This window comes from Sinohyriopsis cumingii, chromosome 3, assembly GCF_028554795.1.
Source record: "Sinohyriopsis cumingii isolate HCF-2022 chromosome 3, ASM2855479v2, whole genome shotgun sequence".
Lineage (NCBI taxonomy): Eukaryota > Metazoa > Mollusca > Bivalvia > Unionida > Unionidae > Sinohyriopsis > Sinohyriopsis cumingii.
Window position 1 is genome coordinate 111,551,062 of NC_142963.1, and position 20,316 is coordinate 111,571,377.

Consider the following 20,316-nt stretch of genomic DNA (forward strand, 5'->3'; position numbering starts at 1 on the left):
TCATAAGTTTAAAAACATTTTTTGTCAAATTTTCAAGTGCCTCTACAAGTGGCAATTTTAATGTAATTTTTCCGAAGACCTGTTTTTATAAATATACTTTTCTCTAATGCATTCTTCACTGTAATCTCAAAATTTAACAATTCTACAGTTTCTTAGTGCTCTAACTGAAATTCATTTTGCATTCTAACGTAAGTACCAAAGCACAGTTGTCTTCCAGTGAATGTATTATACCATAACTTGCCAGAATGTATTATACCATAACTTACCAGAATGTGTTATACCATAACTTACCAGAATGTGTTATACCATAACTTACCAGAATGTGTTATACCATAACTTACCAGAATGTATTATACCATAACTTACCAGAATGTATTATACCATAACGTACCAGAATGTGTTATACCATAACTTACCAGAATGTGTTATACCATAACTTACCAGAATGTGTTATACCATAACTTACCAGAATGTGTTATACCATAACTTACCAGACTGTATTATACCATAACTTACCAGACCTTCTTTTAGCATCCTTCATCCAAACATTTTCAGCTGCAATCTGAAGAGATCCTGAACCTGTGTTTTCATAGTGTTACCAAAACTGGATGACTTGTTTTGATTGTATGGTAAACAAATCTTGAAAAGTTACGAACGTGCACATGCAAACATTTGTAACACACACTGTTCTTCTGGAGTCCATAAAAACTTTGTCAAGGGCTTAGGATAATAATCCATATTAAGCTTATTATTAAATGGCCATTCCAGGTTCCCCAAACTGTAGATCTCCAAAAATTTAATACTGTACATATTAACTTATAAGACGAGTCCAACTGCAAACTGCACAGACCCAGACCTGCCATCCCATCCTGCATCAGCAGATCTGGGTCTGTGCAGCTGATTAGGAGTAATCAGTAGGAAAAACAAGATTGACTTGGATCTGCAGGTGCATTTTGCTACAGCAGATCTGGATCTTTGTTGTTTGCAGTTTGATGCAACTTATGAGTATATATGGTAACCATTAGCATTCCTCGTATCTATATTAGTACTACTGTGAGTAAATAAACATTACATTTGATACAATGACCTCTTCATTTTTAAAATGTATTTGAGGTTTGTACAAGTTCTTTCAAAGATTTTAGAATTGTTCGTTTTAACACAAATAGTGCAACTTATTTTGCAGTTCAGTACAAGTATTTTATTTGTGAACGATTAACCCATGAACTTTTAGACTCTGGTCTTCTGAGGTTTCATATTCATCTGCACTGTTTGGTGGGTAAAGATCTTGTTCTATGAGGGATCAGAGGCAGTTTGTAAACCTTTGGAGCAAATTAATCTCAGACCTGACTCTTTCACTATTTTGCCTTTAAGGCTCCACTGTTGTAAGTAGTCATTTTAAGGCTGTTCCAGTAAAACATAAAGGGGACCCAGGTAAGGCACTTTTAATGTGGGGTACTCATCCATGGATGCAACTTAGAATCTTTTTATCATTTTAACATGAACTCTGGTATATAGATATTTTTTTAAACTGCCTTCCCTGAGTACCATGCATGTCTAAATAGAAATACCCTTAGCAACTTGACACCTGAAAAAGATTTGCCTAGTGTCTTTGTAACTAAGTGTTTAGGAAGTAGTAGCTACTTTAGCTTTGAGATTCACTAACCCCAGGGTCATCCAGTTGTTAGTGATATCTCTTCCAATGACTTTTTAGTAGAAGTGCTAGATATAAGTGCTGATGCACTCCCATAGAGACTCTAGATAGAAGTGTTGATACACTACCATAGTGACTAGAGACTGATGCACTCCCACAGAGACTCTAGATAGAAGTGTTGATGCACTACCACAGTGACTAGAGATTGATACACTCCCAGACTCTAGATAGAAGTGTTGATCCACTACCACAGTGACTAGAGACTGATGCACTCCCACAGAGACTCTAGATAGAAGTGTTGATACACTACCATAGTGACTAGAGACTGATGCACTCCCACAGACTCTAGATAGAAGTGTTGATGCACTACCACAGAGACTCTAGATAGAAGTGTTGATGCACTACCATAGTGACTAGAACTGTTGCACTCCCACAGAGACTCTAGATAGAAGTGTTGATGTACTACCACAGTGACTAGAGACTGATGCACTCCCACAGAGACACTAGATAGAAGTGTTGATGTACTACTACAGTGACTAGAGACTGATAATCTCCCAAAGAGACTCTAGAAGTGTTGATGCACTACCGTAGTGACTAGAGACTAATGCACTCCCAAAGAGACTCTAGATATATTTACTGATGTACTCCTTATACAGACTCTGAATATAAGTGCTGAAGCTGTCCAACAGAGACTCTAGTGCTGTGTATATTTAATTTGTATTTTTTTAGTTTGTTCTCCAGGATTATATGTTATGTATAATAGTATTTTGGACTTGACATTGTCCAAAATCAAATTCATTGTGAACTTGACCAGTAATTTATTTTGTAAACAAATCATACATAGTTAATATTTATCTTTGAGTGGGTTAAATATTTGGATCATTATCAATGGAGGTAAATCCATTTATTTTGGTCTGGGTCTAGGACATTGGTATTCCCCATGTATAAAACTTTTATATCTAATGTTTACTATGTTCTTTATTATAATTTTAGAAACAGATTTTATCTTCCTGACAACTTAAAATTTCCTAGAAATAAACTTTGATTCTCATCCGAGTTGCATTTTTGTGTCTTAGCTTTTATCTTATATAATCTTGTTTACATGAAAAATTAAGTCATTCTTGCATTGAACATCTGAGGCAGAATCAGTTTTATTGTCATGTTCAGTATTTCATTTGGGTTGAATTATTTAACTAAATTATTATTCAATGGAAATGCTCACCTATAATATTCTTGGAGTGGAACATTAATTTGGAATTATAGTGGTTTCAGACAAGAACATTTTTTGGTTATATTATTGTGATATCAGAAGACTGCTGGAACATCACACTTGAGGCCATTGGCACATTACCATGTTTGAGACTACAGGCACATCAACACATTCAATATTAGAACTTTTCTGAAATACCACTGGAATTCTGTAAGAACTTTATACATATGGACTTGTGATAAATCTTTTAGTGCTATCTGGGATTTAATTTACATTACTGTAAGTTCTTTTTATATTTTCACTCTGCATTCATGGAAAATAAATTATTTGTTGAATTTTAAAACAATTTGGGTTTTTACTTTTTTGTTGCTTAGTTTATGGCCAGATAGTCATAATACTAGATAGACTGATGCAATCCCATATAGAGACTATAGATAGAGGTGCTGATGCACTCCTACAGAGACTTTAGATATAGACTGATGCACTCCTATAAAGAGTCTAATTAGAGGTGCTGCTGCACTCCCATAAAGACTCTAGAGAATGATGCACTCCTATAAAGACTCTAGATAGACAGAGGTGCTGATGATAAAGACTCTGATGCACTCCCATATAAAGACTCTAGATAGAGGTGCTGATACACTCTCACAAATGCTCTTGGTCTCTGATGCACTCCCATAAAGAATCTAACCCATAAAGACTCTATACAGAGACTGATGCACTCCCACAGATGTTCAAGATTTGTCTCTGAAGCACTCCCATAAAGACTCCAGATAGAAGTACTGATGCACTCCCATATAGGGACTATAGATACAAAAATGATGATGCACTCTCAAAGAATCTATAAGCTCTTGGTATATTTCAGATCTATTAGACTTGCATCCAACATTCACATTCAATTAAGTTAAAACCGTAAGGTACTTACTAAAGGAAAGATGAGGTGTTCCCTTCCATCTGCTCTGATGATGTAGTCACCCTTGGTTCCTGACCAGTTTTATTAGACAAATGGTTATCAAGAAGATGGATGTATTGCAAGGTACTGAATTCTTTAATGATTTCACGGAGGATAAAATCGAAAGAGATTAATTCACTTGAGAAATTGCCTCTCTTTATCTGATCATACAAACTATCTCACTCATTAGCAGTTTTCATCTTGCTTTTTAGCATTTGCATAATACTGACAAAGTCTGAACTAGGCCATGGTGAAATCATGCTGAATTGTAAAATTCAGATAGTTCCTTATCTTGCAGAGGATGTCTATTTAAAGTGCTACAGTCATTGTGACCTACATTCCATAGTGATCTAATTTTCATTTGCATTTAACTCAGTTTCATAAATTATAGTGAACACAGTTATGCATCTTCACAAGAGTTATGCATCTTCATCCCTCACTATAATTGCATTGTGTGCAATTCGGATTTTTAATTTAGCTTTAAAACAAATTCAGTCACATCACTACAATATCTGTACTGTGGCAGTTTATACAGATGTCTAGCACTGGGGCATCATGCTGCAGACACATAGCATCATGTCCCACCCTGAGTCAAATTTTCCTGACACCAGGCTGACCATTCCTAACACTAACCTCTTAATGCTGAGTGCCTAGCGAGGCAGCTGTTAGTACCATTTTTGTAAGTCTTTGGTATGACTTGGCTGAGGTTTGAACCTGCAACCTTCCACATCAAAAGACCGATGCTCTAACCACTAGGCCACCAGAGGGATGCCTGTAATGGTGTTCAGGACGCTGATAAAAGAGTTGTGTGTTGTAAGTAAGGTCACCTATACTCGGGTAGGTTGAGTATCAAAACTATGGTCATCCCCTAAATGGGATCCATGATTGTACATGCAACGTAGAGGTATGCATTGTAGTCCTTTATACTGAGGGACTGGTGTATTTTAAAGCCATCATGAGGAATATTACATTCTCCATTCAGCATGGGTCACTGTGTTCTGTTTCACTCTCCAGAAATATATTGCATTTTGCATTTGGTTTATTTTCAGAGAATGTTGTTGGCTAATTCATGACAACTTGGTAGAGGTAATACTACACCTAGTCAAAATTAGGTCCATGTGACCTATATATAATTTATACTCCACTGATCTGCATTCAAATTTTAGTTTAGCTGTTTCTTGTATAATCTGCTTGCACAGTAACCTATTTTATATGTAGATGCATCACAAGGAGCATAATACCAGGCAGACAAACCAAAGGACATTGTTCAATTCCTTGTTTGAGAAAAAGGTTTCAATTTCTTTCACATTTTGATTTGTACTGAAATCCTGCATATTTTCAAAGTATATACCAATTTAAATAATTTTATCAACTGTGAAATTTTCAAAGGCAGGCACTTTATACTTCAGTCTATTTACTGTAGTCTTCATAAATTACTTCAGGTCAATTAATATACTCATTCAAAAGCTATTTAATGTAACACCTGGCTATAAACCATTTCAAAATTACATTGTATGTACCATTCATGCCTTACATTTTAATAACTTTTTAAGCAAATTATGATACAAATTTCAGCAAACTAATTCCATATTCAGATAGCTATCATATGGTTCAACTATTTGTCAAAAAGTGACAAGAATTGTAGTGAATGAGTTTTTTTAAATAAAAATAGTATTTAGTAGCTTGCTTTTATTTTGTATTTAGTATAATTGCAATAGTCATGCTTTAAGTCAATTCTGTGACTTGTATGATACCTACTTTTGTCTGGTTTGTGTCCCTGGGTAATTCCAGACTGAGGTGTATTGCTTCCTGGTGGAACACTGCACTCTACATTGTTCTGGCTCCCAATCACCACCTCCTCATCCATTCTCTGCTTGGCCCTGCAGGAAAAAGTTGTTAACACTCTATTGTAGTTCTTTTTCACATCACAGACATCCCCTCTGTAATTTCCTCGAAAGGAGTTTCTAAATGAACCCAAACTATTCTCCCCTGACTGGAAAGGCTGAATGGAATGAGTTGATGGCTTGAGGAACTGCATAATTTTATCAGGACTCTAATACCCTTGACTGAGTTGGTGTGAGCAATGCTTAGTTTGATTTCAACAAGAGCTGAAGACTACTGTACAAGGCTGCACATAAGACTTTGAGCACTTTTGTGAAAGATGTACTCTACACAAGAAGAGGATTGAGGACAAATAAAAAAATTAATCTTAAACAGTGTGTATCAATTACATAGATGAGTTTTTGGGGAATCCACACTAATTTATTTACTAAGCTGTAAAATCTCAGGAACAAGAGTTATCTTGTGGCAACACATCACCACACCAGTTAACCATATATACTTGCTTATAACTTGAGTCAACTGCAAGCAACAAATATCCACATCAGCCTTAGCATAATGTGCCAGCAGATTCGGCTCTATGTTATTTGTTCTACTGATTATTCCTAACAAACTGCACAGATCCAGATCTGTCAGTGCATTATGTGATGCCAGATCTGGGTTTGTTCAGTTTGCAGTTGAACTCATCATAATAAGCAAGTATACATGTAAAGCTGTATAGTCCAGCACTTTCATTATTTATACTGTTTATGACAGCAATCAATGATCCATAGCTCTTAATTTATATACTACTTATGCTACCTTTTGTTGTCATGGTAACCTAAATAATAATGAAAGCAGAAATTCCAAGTATTAAAAGACACCTGTATGCAACTCACTTGAGGTATATACAAGGTCTGGTTGAAATACCTTTAATGTTTTGATAGTTATGGTCGGGAAATAAAAATGTTTGAAGACAGAAAGAGAAGGCCATGACAACAGTTACAGCCCCCTCTATTACCATATATACTCACTTACATGTTGAGTCCAACTGCAAATTGCACAGACCCAGAGCTGCCATCGTACAATGTGTCGGCAGATATGGGTGTGTGGAGTCTGCTAGGAGTAATCAGTAGAACAAACAACTTAGATCCTGATCTGCAGACACATTATGCTATGACAGATCAGGATCTATGTTTTTGCAGTTTTACTGGACTTATAAGTGAGTGCATATGGCACACACTGGGAGGATAATTAGGAGCAATAATTTTGGTGTGTACACTGTTCCCAACAGTGACTAAAAGAACAACTGGTAGAGGCAGCAGGAAGAAAGCATGCTTCATACCTTCAATTGTGTATAAAAAGGTGCCTATATATTTATGCATAAATATATACTCCAGACCATGTCAAGCTGTAAAAGCTCACCAGGTGTGTGCATTAGGCTTTGACTAGATAATCCTTTCATCTTTGGAATAATTGGTAACCAGACTATGCTAAAAAGGAAGAAATAAATTTCTGACTTCATAACTTTGTGATGGTCACCAATACTTTGGAGTGATGACTTAGGCTGTACCATGTGACAAAAATCAATACTTCTAATATTACAAATGATTAAGATATACATCTGATATTTTAATATAAAAATGATTATAAACTACATCTTAATTTTCAATATTATATATATATATATATATATATATATATATATATATATATATATATACACTGCTCCGGTGGACTAGTGGGTTAGAGCATCGCCTGGATGCGGAAGGTCAGAGATTAGTGTTAGGACTGGTTGACCTGGTGTTAGGATAATGTGACTGGGTGGAACAAAATGCTACATGTCTGCAGCATAATGCCCCAGTGCTGGACATCACTATAAACTGCCACACTGCAGACATCGTAGCAATATGACTGAAATTTTTTTAAAGCTACATAAAAAATCCAAATCACACACACACACATATATATATGAATCTGTCCATGTGCCGGATAATACATAGAAAAGTGGTAGAACAAAATTTAAAACATGATTCATGATACACTGTTTCAACAAACTACTGTAATACATGTTCGTATCATGTTGACTAAAATAACTTTTTAATTATTTTAATTTGTATGGATCATATTTGAAACTATCAGTGCATTGATGCACATTCATGACATTTCAACACTACAAATTTAATTTTGTGTACAACTGTGTAATATATAGATGTAGGGAAGATGCTAATATCTCGCCATAAGAACAATAACGTAATTAATATTTCATGGATGTCAAATCAGCTATTTACAAAACTATTGTAAAGGAATGATGTATTTACCTGAATAGCATCCATACAGATGATGCAAAAGCACTTGAAGGAATAGAGCATGGATATTTTTCTGATCTCCTTTTGCATTAATATATATATAATTTTCTAATATTTAAAATGATTATAAAATACATCTTTATTTTCTAATATTCAAAATAATTATAAAATACTTCTGATTCTAAATATTACAAATAATTAAAATGATTTTCTACAATTCTTTTAAGTCTGAATAGTTCATAAAATACAGATCATACAGTACAGTCCATATAGTAAAGAGAGTATAGTCCATACAGTATAGTCCATACAGTACAGATCATATAGTACAGTCCATACAGTATAGTCCATATAGTACTCATGTTGCTGACTCCTTAAAATATTAACCACATAATATAAAATTCTTTTTCAAAATCCAAGTTAATTTTACTGTCTTTTTTAACATTTTTTATCATTCTGATTTCGATTGATTTGTTGAATCAACCCGTGCCAAGCATCTCTATTAGTGAATCCAGTAAAATGAAGGCCAAGACCTCACTAAGGTGGAATTCTCTGTTATCTACAGCTTGATTGTTCATTAACTTGCCAATAAAGATCACTCTCGCTATAACCTACTATAACTGTCTTTTTTTCTTAAGTAGACTTCCTCTGGTGTTCCCATCAACACATGAAACATACTGTAATATTCACATGCAGAAATGTTTCATGGTCATGCTTGTTTTTGTCACCGTTGTTATTGTTGTTGCTATTGAAAATGAAAATGATAATTTCCAGTTGATGCAAAAAAAAAATTAAACAACAACAACAATAATAATAATAATAATAATAACAACAACAACAACAAAAAAACAATAATAATAATAATAATTCTTGGGTCAGTCATGTCAAAAGTGGATAATTCTATCCCTGAATTAGTTGATTAAGGAATTAATTTATGTATGACCCAGTGTTTCCTTTATGGTTTATTTATTTATTTACAATGAAATGCTAATGTCATAGCTTCTATTTTTGATTTACAATTACAACACTGATAATTATTTATAGCATGTCAAATATTGTTTTCAGATTGATTTATTCTAGTTCTACCTATTCTTTCCAACCATATCAATGAAGATGAGTAACATCAAGGTTTACGTCATTTCTAAAGAACACAAACTGTGAAAGCATTAAACAGACTGGGGAGGTAACTCACATCATCTAATCTTGCTACTGTATCCTCTCTGTGGGGAAAATTAGAATTGCTGCATTAAATGTCTTATCTAATTTTCTTGGATCTGTTAGACATCTGACCTCAGTTTACCAGTGTTAGAAGATATTTCATTGCTGGCCATGATTATTTCTACCCCATGTTTGACATTAAAAATTAACCCCTGTCCAGAAATTTGATTGAAAAAGCAACAAACCTTTCTCATAAAGCCAGTTAATTACCTGTCCCATCTGGACATAGGACACAATTAATTTTACTATGTTCTCTACATTTGTTTCTCAATACTGACCTTTCCACTGTGTGACAATCAATACAAATCATATGTTAATCTAAAACACCTTCAAAGATGACTTAAAGCCAGTTAATTACCTGTCCCATCTGGACATAGGACACAATTAATTTTACTATGTTCTCTACATTTGTTTCTCAATACTGACCTTTCCACTGTGTGACAATCAATACAAATCATATGTTAATCTAAAATACCTTCAAAGATGACTTCACGGTGAAGTTCTCATCAAAGGTTGACCTGCTCTTTTTTTAGATGCTGGACTGTCAACATAGCAACATGTAAACAGAACACAGATTTCACTTCCGGATCATCACCAAGGCCTTATTACTCACTGTGCACTGTTGCCGAAATACACACAGACAACAACACCCTGAGCTCATATTATCAAGAATAAACAGTTACCTTTAAATCTCTACCAAAAATGCATAAATAAAACTCTTCTATCACCACCAAAATGAGAGAGGAAAAAATGTTCTAAAAATAGACTAGAACTACATTCGTGGGTACTGAACTGGAAGTATTAATTGTGAACCGATTCCTGACAGGGTTAGACAATTTCACCTCCATGGACAAAACTTCCATCCATGATCAAACCAATGTCTCTTAAATACTGCTGCAAAGTTTTAAAGAATTTCTTGCATGAACAGGACAGATACAGGCTTTTAGCTGACACCTCTGTAACACAAGCACAAGCCAATTCCAAATGGCCGAATTTCAAAAATGCACAAAACTTAAAGTTTAATTGTGATTTTGCTAATCAAGATAAACACTTCAAATAAACTGTAATTAGTTTTTAGTTCTAACACCAATCTGGAAATTACTAGAAATTAAACTTGACTGTTTAACTTTCTTAGAAAATTAAATTTTAAAAAATGATACATATTTTGATATGAAAATTTAAATTCAACTTAAATTTTAATGAAAATTTAAAACTTGAAGTTGACAAATTTTGTTCTTTGGAAAAGTCTCTCCATTCCTTTGTCATAAACATCAGTGGTTTTTCTTATCAGGTGTGAAGCAATTAAACCAGAGCTTGTCAGTGAAAGGTAACACCTGAAATCTGGTAGCATCTAAATATGCAAGCTAGGTCTAACCAAGTACATGACATCATTTCCACCCATGAAGGGGAGGAGTCTTCAGATGTCAGGCTTCCAGTAGTATTGAAGAGTTGATGAAGTTCTCTGAAACCAAGCTAGCATGCCTTCTCCTAGTTATATAAGTGAGAGAGAGAGAATAATTCTTGTATTTTACATGCAGTTATTGTAACTGAAACCATGAAAGGGTACAAGAAGAGGAAGAAAACTTTTTTTAAACCTGGATATATTCCACATAACAAAGGAGTCACATATCTGACTGATGATACTCTACCAAGTTCCAGTGCTGCATCTGTTCCAGTGACCAGAAGAATTGATGCAGACAAGTTCTCTCTCATAGCAGTGACAAAGCTGACAAATGGGGATTTCAAGCCAGTTCAGGCACCAGACTGTAATGGCACACCTGGGTCTGCAAAAATTCTACGACCATCATCCAAAGCAAAACTGGACCTGAAAGAGACAAATTTGAATGAGTACAATGGGACACGTATGATCTGTATGAAAAATAATTTTGAAATGTGGAATGATATCATTTATCGCAGTGGCAATCAAGTCAACATATGTGGCAGACCAGAGTCCCAAATTGCTAATGAAATAAAATGGGGACTTGCTTGGAAGCATACTATGATGTGTAAAAACTGCAGCTTTAAGTCACCAGAGTATAAGTTGTATGATGAGATAAAAACAAATAAACCTGGGCCAAATCCTGCTGCTGTAAATATGATGTTTCAAGCTGGACTACAAAATACACCAATGGGCAACACCAGGGCTAGATACTTGCTTGCAGCCACTGACATTCTGCCACCTAGCAGAACATTTATGCAAAGGGCCTCCAACCTTGTAGGCAAAGCAACTGTGGAGCTCAATGAAATGGACATGACAGACAAGCTGAAACTAGTCAGACAAGTTAATGTTATGCGTGGTGTTCAGCATCCTGATCAAATAAATGTTGCTTTTGATGCAAGATACAATGCCATTAGCTTTGGACATGAAAAGAAACCTGGTCAAAGTTCATCACAAGCTGTTGGAATTGCCTGTGAAACTGTTACAGAGAAGCAATACATTGTGGGAACTACAATAGAAAACAAGCTGTGTTGGACTGGAGCATGGCTGAAGGGGAAAGGTTTTGATGTGAAATGTAGAGGAGGCCATGCTGACTGCACAGCAAATCTGTCACCAGTTGCACCACATTCAGAGTATGAAATGGCAAGAGAAATGGGAAACAAGTTTGTTCTGCAAGAGATTCTCATTAGACATGCAACAACAGATGGAGATGCACAGGCTGCTGCTGGCTTCCAAAATGCTTACACCATTCTGCATCCAATATGGAAAGTAGAAAGACTGTCGGATCCCATCCATTTGGGTCGTTTACAGTTCAAACGGTATAATTCTGCAATATTTAGTGAAAACATGTTTCCAGGAATAAGAACAAGAGAAGGAAAAAGGCTCAAACAGAAAATTGTCAGCCAAGACATTAAAACATGTTGCGGTTTAATCTTCAAGCAAATGATGGAGGACAATATTGGTGATGTTACAAAAATTAAATGTCAACTTCCCCAACTATTGGATGCCACTCTGCACTGTTATTCAGGGGACTGCTCCAAATGCTGGCATTATTCAAAGGTCTGTGGGGGAGGAAGTACTAACAGCTGGTGGATGCGATCATCATACCTGGGCCCTCATCAAATGACTCATCTCAACATGACAGAAAATGATAAGAACATCCTGCTAGAAGTTCTGAAAATGAAACTCTCCTGTGATGTTGTAGAAAGACTGCGACTGAACACAAACACACAGAAATGTGAGGCAGTGAACAGATCAATCAGTGTTTCATTACCTAAAAATGTGAACTATTCCAGAAACTTTGAGGCAAGAGTGCATTCAACAATACACAGACTCAATAACAGCGTGGGATCATCACTTAAAATAAAAGTGACACACTTGGGAGGTAAATTTTCAACAAGGACTCCGAGATCACTGGAGACAATGGATAAAGACTGCACTTACCATCAGTTGTATCAAAAGCATCCCCAAACCAGGAAACGTATTCTAGCAAGACGAGGAAATATGATACAGGCCCATCTGAGGTACAGGACACAGCAAGGCAATAGGAAGTCTGACTACTGCAAAGGACTGCTAGATACCAAGGGCAATCACTCCTATGCAAAGGTTTAGCAGGAGCCAATGGATACTGCAGACAGAAAAAGTTATCTTAATTCCATGTGCAAAATGAAAGTGCTCAAATACACCATGAAGAATACATTGTGCAGAAGGGAAAACTGTAGTGGGGAAATCCGTAGGTAACACAACGCATGTTATGTGCAGTTGTGTTACTTACTACCACCTGATGAGACCTATGGAGAGGTCGAAACAGTTTTCTCTGAATATGAAGACACAAATAAAGAAATTAAAAAGCAAAATAAATAAAGATTTAAAAAAATCAAAATTAAAACAACATGACATGACAAGACATGACTTACTAGACTAGCTGAATGAATGAATGAATGAATGAATGAATGAATGAATGAATGAATGAATGAAGGTAGGGAGGGAGGGAGGAATGTATTAAGAAAGCACTGTCATACCAGCACGGTCTACTAAAATAAAGACCACACTCTTTCCTTTCTCCTTGTTACTCAACACATCCATCCATCCATCCTTCCTTCCATGCCAGACATAAATTGATATGGATGTGGGTGGGTGTAAAGGATATATCATGATACCTGAATTTATTCCATATTACAATTTCAACTTTATCATGCAGTCTGGATAGTCCAGTCTGGATAGTCACCATGGCCAATGCAATGACCATAACCTTTGCAATACTGCCTATTATTGTTAATGGAATGACGCTCTAGAATCAGATGATCCACATTCACACACAAACTAGTATGGCATAAATGGGATGCATCTAGCTCCTTTGGTATAGTCAGACTTTTCAACTTCATCATCAGTGCCAGTCTGTGAACATGTTTTTTCTTCCATGTGTTTGTCACGGGATCCTTATATGACAATAGGCCATATAATCCATTGGCTGTTACATTTCATGTCCATATTTTACAAACACTATTATGTGCTATTACAGAATTCAATGAAATTTTTGCTGACAGGCTTTGAAATAAATTCTCCATTGCACCTTCTATATGGTGTAGGAATACATTGCTGCTAATAATAATGAGTGTCATCTCCAACAGATACCATTTCTGTGAATTTATAGGGAAAAATTTATTTTTAAATTTTTAATATTTTAAAATTAATTTAAAAAACAAATAATTAATTTTTTTAAATTTTAATTATACGTTCTGATTGCTACAGTCATTATACACACGGTGTGAAAATCTCATATGTCTATCATTAATAATAAAAATTTTATAGCAATTTAAAGTTGAATCAATGCTTCCCTGACAGGACATAGGACACAATTAATTTTACTATATGCTCTCTACATTTGTTTCTCAGTACTGACCTTTCCACTGTGTGACAATCAATACAAATCATATGTTAATCTAAAATACCTTCAAAGATGACTTCACGGTGAAGTTCTCATCAAAGGCTGACCTGCTCTTTTTTTAGATGCTGGACTGTCACATAGCAACATGTAAACAGAACACAGATTTCACTTCCGGATCATCACCAAGGCCTTATTACTCACTGTGCACTGTCACCGAAATACACACAGACAACAACACCTTGAGCTCATATTATCAAGAATAAACAGTTACCTTTAAATCCCTACCAAAAATACATAAATAAAACTCTTCTGATTCACCACCAAAATGAGAGAGGAAAAAATGTTCTAAAAATAGACTAGAACTACATTTGTGGGTACTGAACTGGAAGTATTAATTGTGAACCAATTCTATCTTTCTGAACATCACATATATAGTAATTGCTGCAATTTGCAGACTACTGAGTCTCACCCACAGCATAATTATTGTTCTACATCTATTTTGCTTGTCTTGGAAAAATTATTTTATGAGAATCCAGCATGCATTATTCATGCATACCACTATATCTTTTTTTCCCTTGTGGATTTGAAGCAGAGATTATTCCTGAGATGGTGGGGTTGAATTTCAGGCAAGATAACACCTAAGAACATTCAAGCTATATGCATCTGGCTATCTGGCTATGCAATATATCTACAGAAATATTTTCTTTAAAGTTAATGCTTGTTCTAAATAAAGTACTTTCTATTTTTTATTTCCTTTTTGATTTTGACAGCACCTTATATGTTTATAGTGATGCCTAGCACTGGGGCATCATGCTGCAGACATGTAGCATGATGCCCCACCCAGTCACATTATCCTGACACCAGGCCGACCAGTCCTAACACTAAACTCTTAATGCTGAGCACCAAGCAAGGCATCTGCTAGTACCACTTTTATAAGTCTTTGGTATGACTCAGCCAGGGTACAAACCCACAAACACACACATCTGAGGTGGATGCTCTAACCACTTTGGCCATTGGAGCATTTTAATGCATTATTGTAACATCTCACTGCTGAGGAACCAATTAGCAAAGTGCCTTAAACTTATCACCAGAGCAGCTGACATCAACTGATCTGGGTAGGTATCGAACATTTGACTCTTGGATTATGTATCTGATGTTTGACCATATGAGCAGCACTGGTTCCCAAATATTTTCTAATAAGTAAATATATTACTCTGATTCATCAATACACCCAATGACTCTCCTTTGAAAAGTGAAAAAAAGCCCTTTATTGACCTCACCTATTGAGTTCATGCAATGCAATGGTCTTCAGTGAGTCAACTGAATTTATGCAAAGCAGTGCTCTTTCAATGAGTCAATATTGAGTTCTTGCAAAGCAATGGTCTTTTGACCTGAGTAAAATATACAAGTCAAGCATTAATCCATGATGGATTCAGAATCATGCTAATTGTACCATAATACATTTTAATTGAAGTAAAAATATTCTGTATAATCCAATTGGAAACAAGTCATAGACCCTAATCTGGCAAAACATAATGCATTAGCAGATCAGGGGCCATGTTGTATGTTTAACAGATTACTCCCAACAAACTGCACAGACCCAGATCTGATGGCACATTATGCAGTTGGACCCAATTTATAAGCAAATATAGACAGTAAGTTGATACTTAAAAAATTTCAATTACAAAATATATTTCAAAATGTAAATAACTAATTATTGCAGCCAGTAAAAACTCTACCTTGCATTTTTAACACTGTTACATGACTGGAAGGGTATTAATTATAAAGATTTGCAAAGTCAATATTTTTTCTTTATGTGCACATTTTAATTTTTTTCTCATGAGCACCTTTTAACCTTTTACATTTGCTCTCATGAATTAGCAAATAATAAATCAAAGAAATGAAAAAGAACTCTAAAACTTTTAACAGCACAACATTTATGTTCAAAACAAATGGTCATACCTATGGCAAAGTTTACTTGTGAAATAAGGTTTCTTGTTGTTGTTATTGTTGGCCTAATGGAATTTTTCATCATGTGATAGGCTATGCATGGTGAACAGTAATAATGGTGGAGGAAGAACCCTGAAATTTCCTGAGAAAGAACCACAGATGTATGGGCAGCTCCTGGCAAGCTTTCTCACATCCCCACATTGTCCAAGCATGAGGCTCGAATCCATGCAGACTGAGGTGAGATGTCAATCATCTGCAAAAGCAAGCATCTTAGGACCATTTGACCACCTTTAGACCCAGAAATAGTGGTTGCAAAATGGTGATTATTGTGTCAAGAGTTTTCAACAAGAAAAAAAAGGTGATCAAAACAAAATCTTTTAAAGGAAATAAACTTTGCAAACAGAGGGGAATTTATGCGCATATAAAAAGCTACTATTCTGCATATGGTATTTATATCTAAAGCTACTGTTTGACATATGGTATTTATATCTAAATCTACTGTTTGACATATGGTATTTATATCTAAAGCTACTGTTTGACATATGGTATTTATATCTAAAGCTACTGTTTGACATATGGTATTTATATCTAAAGCTACTGTTTGACATATGGTATTTATATCTAAAGCTGCTGTTTGACATATGGTATTTATATCTAAAGATACTGTGATGGCTAAATCTTGGTCCAGCATCAATATCATCCTGAATTAACAAAGATGGTTTTCCACATAAAAAGCCTTATTTTCAATCATTTAAATTGAGAATAGCAAGGGACATTAAGTGTTACTATATTTTAGGTAGCAAATAAAAAGTAATGCTTTCCAGTTGTTGCAAATTTATCCTAAAACATAGTTCTAATGCTCAAGGCAAAAACTCAGCAATTAGGATCAAAACATTTTGAAAGAATTTGGTATAAAATACAGTTCAAAAGACAACTCTCAGTAACGTGTACACATTGTACTTTATGATGGCTGGTCCTTAAGATGGAAAGTCATTCCAAATGACCAAAGTAAGCATGTGAATATATATGAGCCATACAGAAATGCTTGGCAAAGTCAAGAGATTTAAAATGTATTCAAGGACTTTGGAAATGAATTTCATAAATCTTTTAAATTTATATCCCCATTTTTATGTTAAAATTCTAACGTGACTTATATGAATGGAACATTATATGTATGTGTCTGCAGTCCCATGTTTTAACTGCATTTATTCGGACATTAGAAGGTCTGGAAATTCTTGACCAATGACTTACATTGACCTGGAATGCTGGTGAAGGTGCGACTAAACCTATAATGTAGAAACCATTCTTTTCTTATCAGAAACCATGACTGTGTCCTCTGACCTTCAGTTCCCTGAATCTGTTGGTTTGTTATTGATCAAGTGTGACCATGCATAAAATTTGGTAAGGACACTTAACTCTAGAACAAAAGTTATTTTGCAAATGCCATTCTTCTTCAGGTCACAATGATCTTTACTCTTGACCAAAAAATCAATATGTCTACTCCATACCTTCAATGCAACCCCAGCCCCACAACTTTGGTCAAAGTACATATCTAGAATTAAAGTTTGTATGCAATAGTCATTTTATTTTCTTTTGTCACAGTGACCTTCAGTATTAAGAACTTTTGACTATAAATTAAGCAGACTTCTTCCTTACCCCCAAGTGCAAGACATACACAAAGTTTGATCTCTAAGGCAGAATTAATGTAACTGTGTAAACCATTTTCCTGTTTTGAGCTGCACTATTCCCCACCATTGACCTTATGACCTCAAAATCGATAGGCTTCTATCTTTCATCAAGAAGAACTTAGTGACTAACAATCTAAGTGTGGTGGTGGTGGTGATGATGGTGGGGGGACTGGGATCTTGGATTTTCTTTAAAGCCAGGATGGTTTTTTTCTTTCTTCAACTTCAAGCTAATTTATTTGTTTCAACTAATATTAAATGCATATAATTATTTCCTTTTTTCTAGAAATGAGAGCAAGATCATTGATTTCAAGCTACAGTAAATGGAGCCAAAATATTCTTTTCCCAAAAGTCCCAGGTCATCATTCCCCCAAAATGTTTTGGCCTAAGTTATCTGTAAAGTTTAGTTTATCAAAGGCAGGTGTAACAGAATGGAAGTTACAGTGTGGAAAAGAAGAAATCAACAGACAGATGGACTGACATGGTCACAGTGTACTATAATACTATTTTCTGCGAAAATGTTGGTATGTAAAAAGTAATGTTTAAATTGTTAATTGATACAAGGAAACAGAGAAAATGGATTAAGCTGTCTCATGCATCATTTGGCACAATTGTTTGCAAGTTATGGTTTCACCCTTACTTAAAATTTAAGCTGCCAGTGATACTATGCTTTTCATCCATGATCATTATCTGTGTACTGCATCAATCCATAACATGTCTGTTCTCCTTTCAACACTGAGGAGAAATTCAATAAGTGCCAGCCATATATGCATTAAGTACCTACCGGTATTTCATCCTCCGAGAGGTCTAACATAATAAATTCAACCACAGTAACATATGCCAATATCTTCTGACTGGACTTCATACATTAATTAAGGTACACACATCGTTATGTGAGGTTAATTACATTCAGTTAAAACCCAGAGATGATGATGTACAGAAAGAAGAGTTCCCAGAGAAACTGGTGATCTACTAGTTATAAAGAAATCAAGATAAGACCATTTATATTGTGTTCTTAAACCATCTCTAATATTCTTGAGCATTAATTATAAGATGGTCCCATATCCGATGTAAGATTGGAACCATTTTTATTCAGGACCTGAACTAAAAAACATCATGTCAGATATCTTTAAGGTCAAAACAAGGTCAAGATGGCCAAGGTGGTCAGACTGGCACTATGTTTATTTAGGGCCAAATGAAGCTAGATCACAAGAAATTGTTAGATTTCAGACTGGCACTATGTTTATTTAGGGCCAAATGAAGCTAGATCACAAGAAATTGTTAGATTTCAGACTGGCACTATGTTTATTTAGGGCCAAATGAAGCTAGATCACAAGAAATTGTTAGATTTCAGACTGGCACTATGTTTATTTAGGGCCAAATGAAGCTAGATCACAAGAAATTGTTAGATTTCAGACTGGCACTATGTTTATTTAGGGCCAAATGAAGCTAGATCACAAGAAATCTTTTGGTGGAACCCCATCTTGAAATGACCATCCATTGAGAAGCAGTAGAATTAGGGATCACTACAAAATGGTCAATATGTCTGCCATGTTGGAGGTGAGTTTATCACCTAAAGGGATTAGGATCAATGAAACATCATGAAAAATGTTTCTTAAAAAGCCTACATTGATGCAGAATTAATCTTATTGTGCAGAAACCATTTTTATTCTTTCAATCATCATGTGCATGACCTTTGACCTTTAGATCCCAAAATCTAAACGGTCATTTATTATCCCAAGTGCAAGTCATCCACAAAGTTTCATAAAGGAACTTTCTCTAGACAAAAGTTACTATGCAAAACTCAGCCACAATAACCTTGACCATATTATGTAGGTATGTGGTTCTTTTTATACTAATTTGAATGATGTAGTACTTACCTATTGCTATTGCATAGCTAGCACTTTTTCAGGAGGAAAATACCCAGTTAAATGATAGAAATTCTGTTCTTCCACAAGGGGTGCTCAACAGTTATTATGTACTTTTGAGAGAGTGACATATATAAGGTGAAGTTGTTTGCATTTAAAACATGCACAGGGGAGAGAATGTTGGCATATCTTTATCCTTTTCTGATGTAATGTGGCTGAAATTGCTTTGCATATTGTACTTGTGGAAATCGTACATGATCTAAGCACATTGCCATCTCACCTCTGTCTGCATGGGTTTGAGTCGGTCCCTGTAAGAGAACCCCATACAATGGGCATGCATGATGGACCATCACATATATTTGAGGGAGCAGTCTAAAGTGGAACATCAGTGTGGGGAGAGAAGAGGGAATCTGGCAAAAGAAACAGGCAAGTATTTTATCGTTCACATTTGTTTTACCCCCCCACCAAAAAAAATACATATTAATATCGGTGATATCTCACCTGTTGCTATTGCATAGCTGAATTTGTCAGTTTGGTAGGTCTGGTGATCCCAAAACTTGAATGAACAAACAACAAATAAAAGCAATACTCACCCTCACAGGAGAGCTTGAGACTGCTGCAGGATAAAATATGCATGGGTAGTGACAAGAATTGGACCCAGTCAGAAAATGCATTGACTGTGATAGGGTAATGATTGAAGATTAAAGGAGGAGAAAGTAGCAGAGTACAACAACATGGCTTTCATCACATCCTCCAAAGCTAAATGAGTTAGGCAGGCCTATGAGGTATCAATGGCACAAACCTCATGGGCTTTGATATTCATAAAGGACAGGTC

The 20,316-nt window shown here is 35.4% G+C and overlaps 1 protein-coding gene across 2 annotated transcripts in view; it reads right to left on the bottom strand.

The window, feature by feature from the left end:
- LOC149803584 (meiosis regulator and mRNA stability factor 1-like) overlaps positions 1–5,784 on the bottom strand; it is a 101,833-nt gene extending 96,049 nt beyond the window's left edge. For both annotated transcript variants that reach the window (XM_089953333.1, XM_089953332.1), the window contains exon 1: positions 5,569–5,784. In XM_089953333.1, the coding sequence (XP_089809459.1) occupies positions 5,569–5,677 (109 nt within the window). In that variant the 5' untranslated portion in view covers positions 5,678–5,784. The remainder of the gene's footprint in view (positions 1–5,568) is intronic.
- Positions 5,785–20,316: the final 14,532 nt, after the last annotated feature.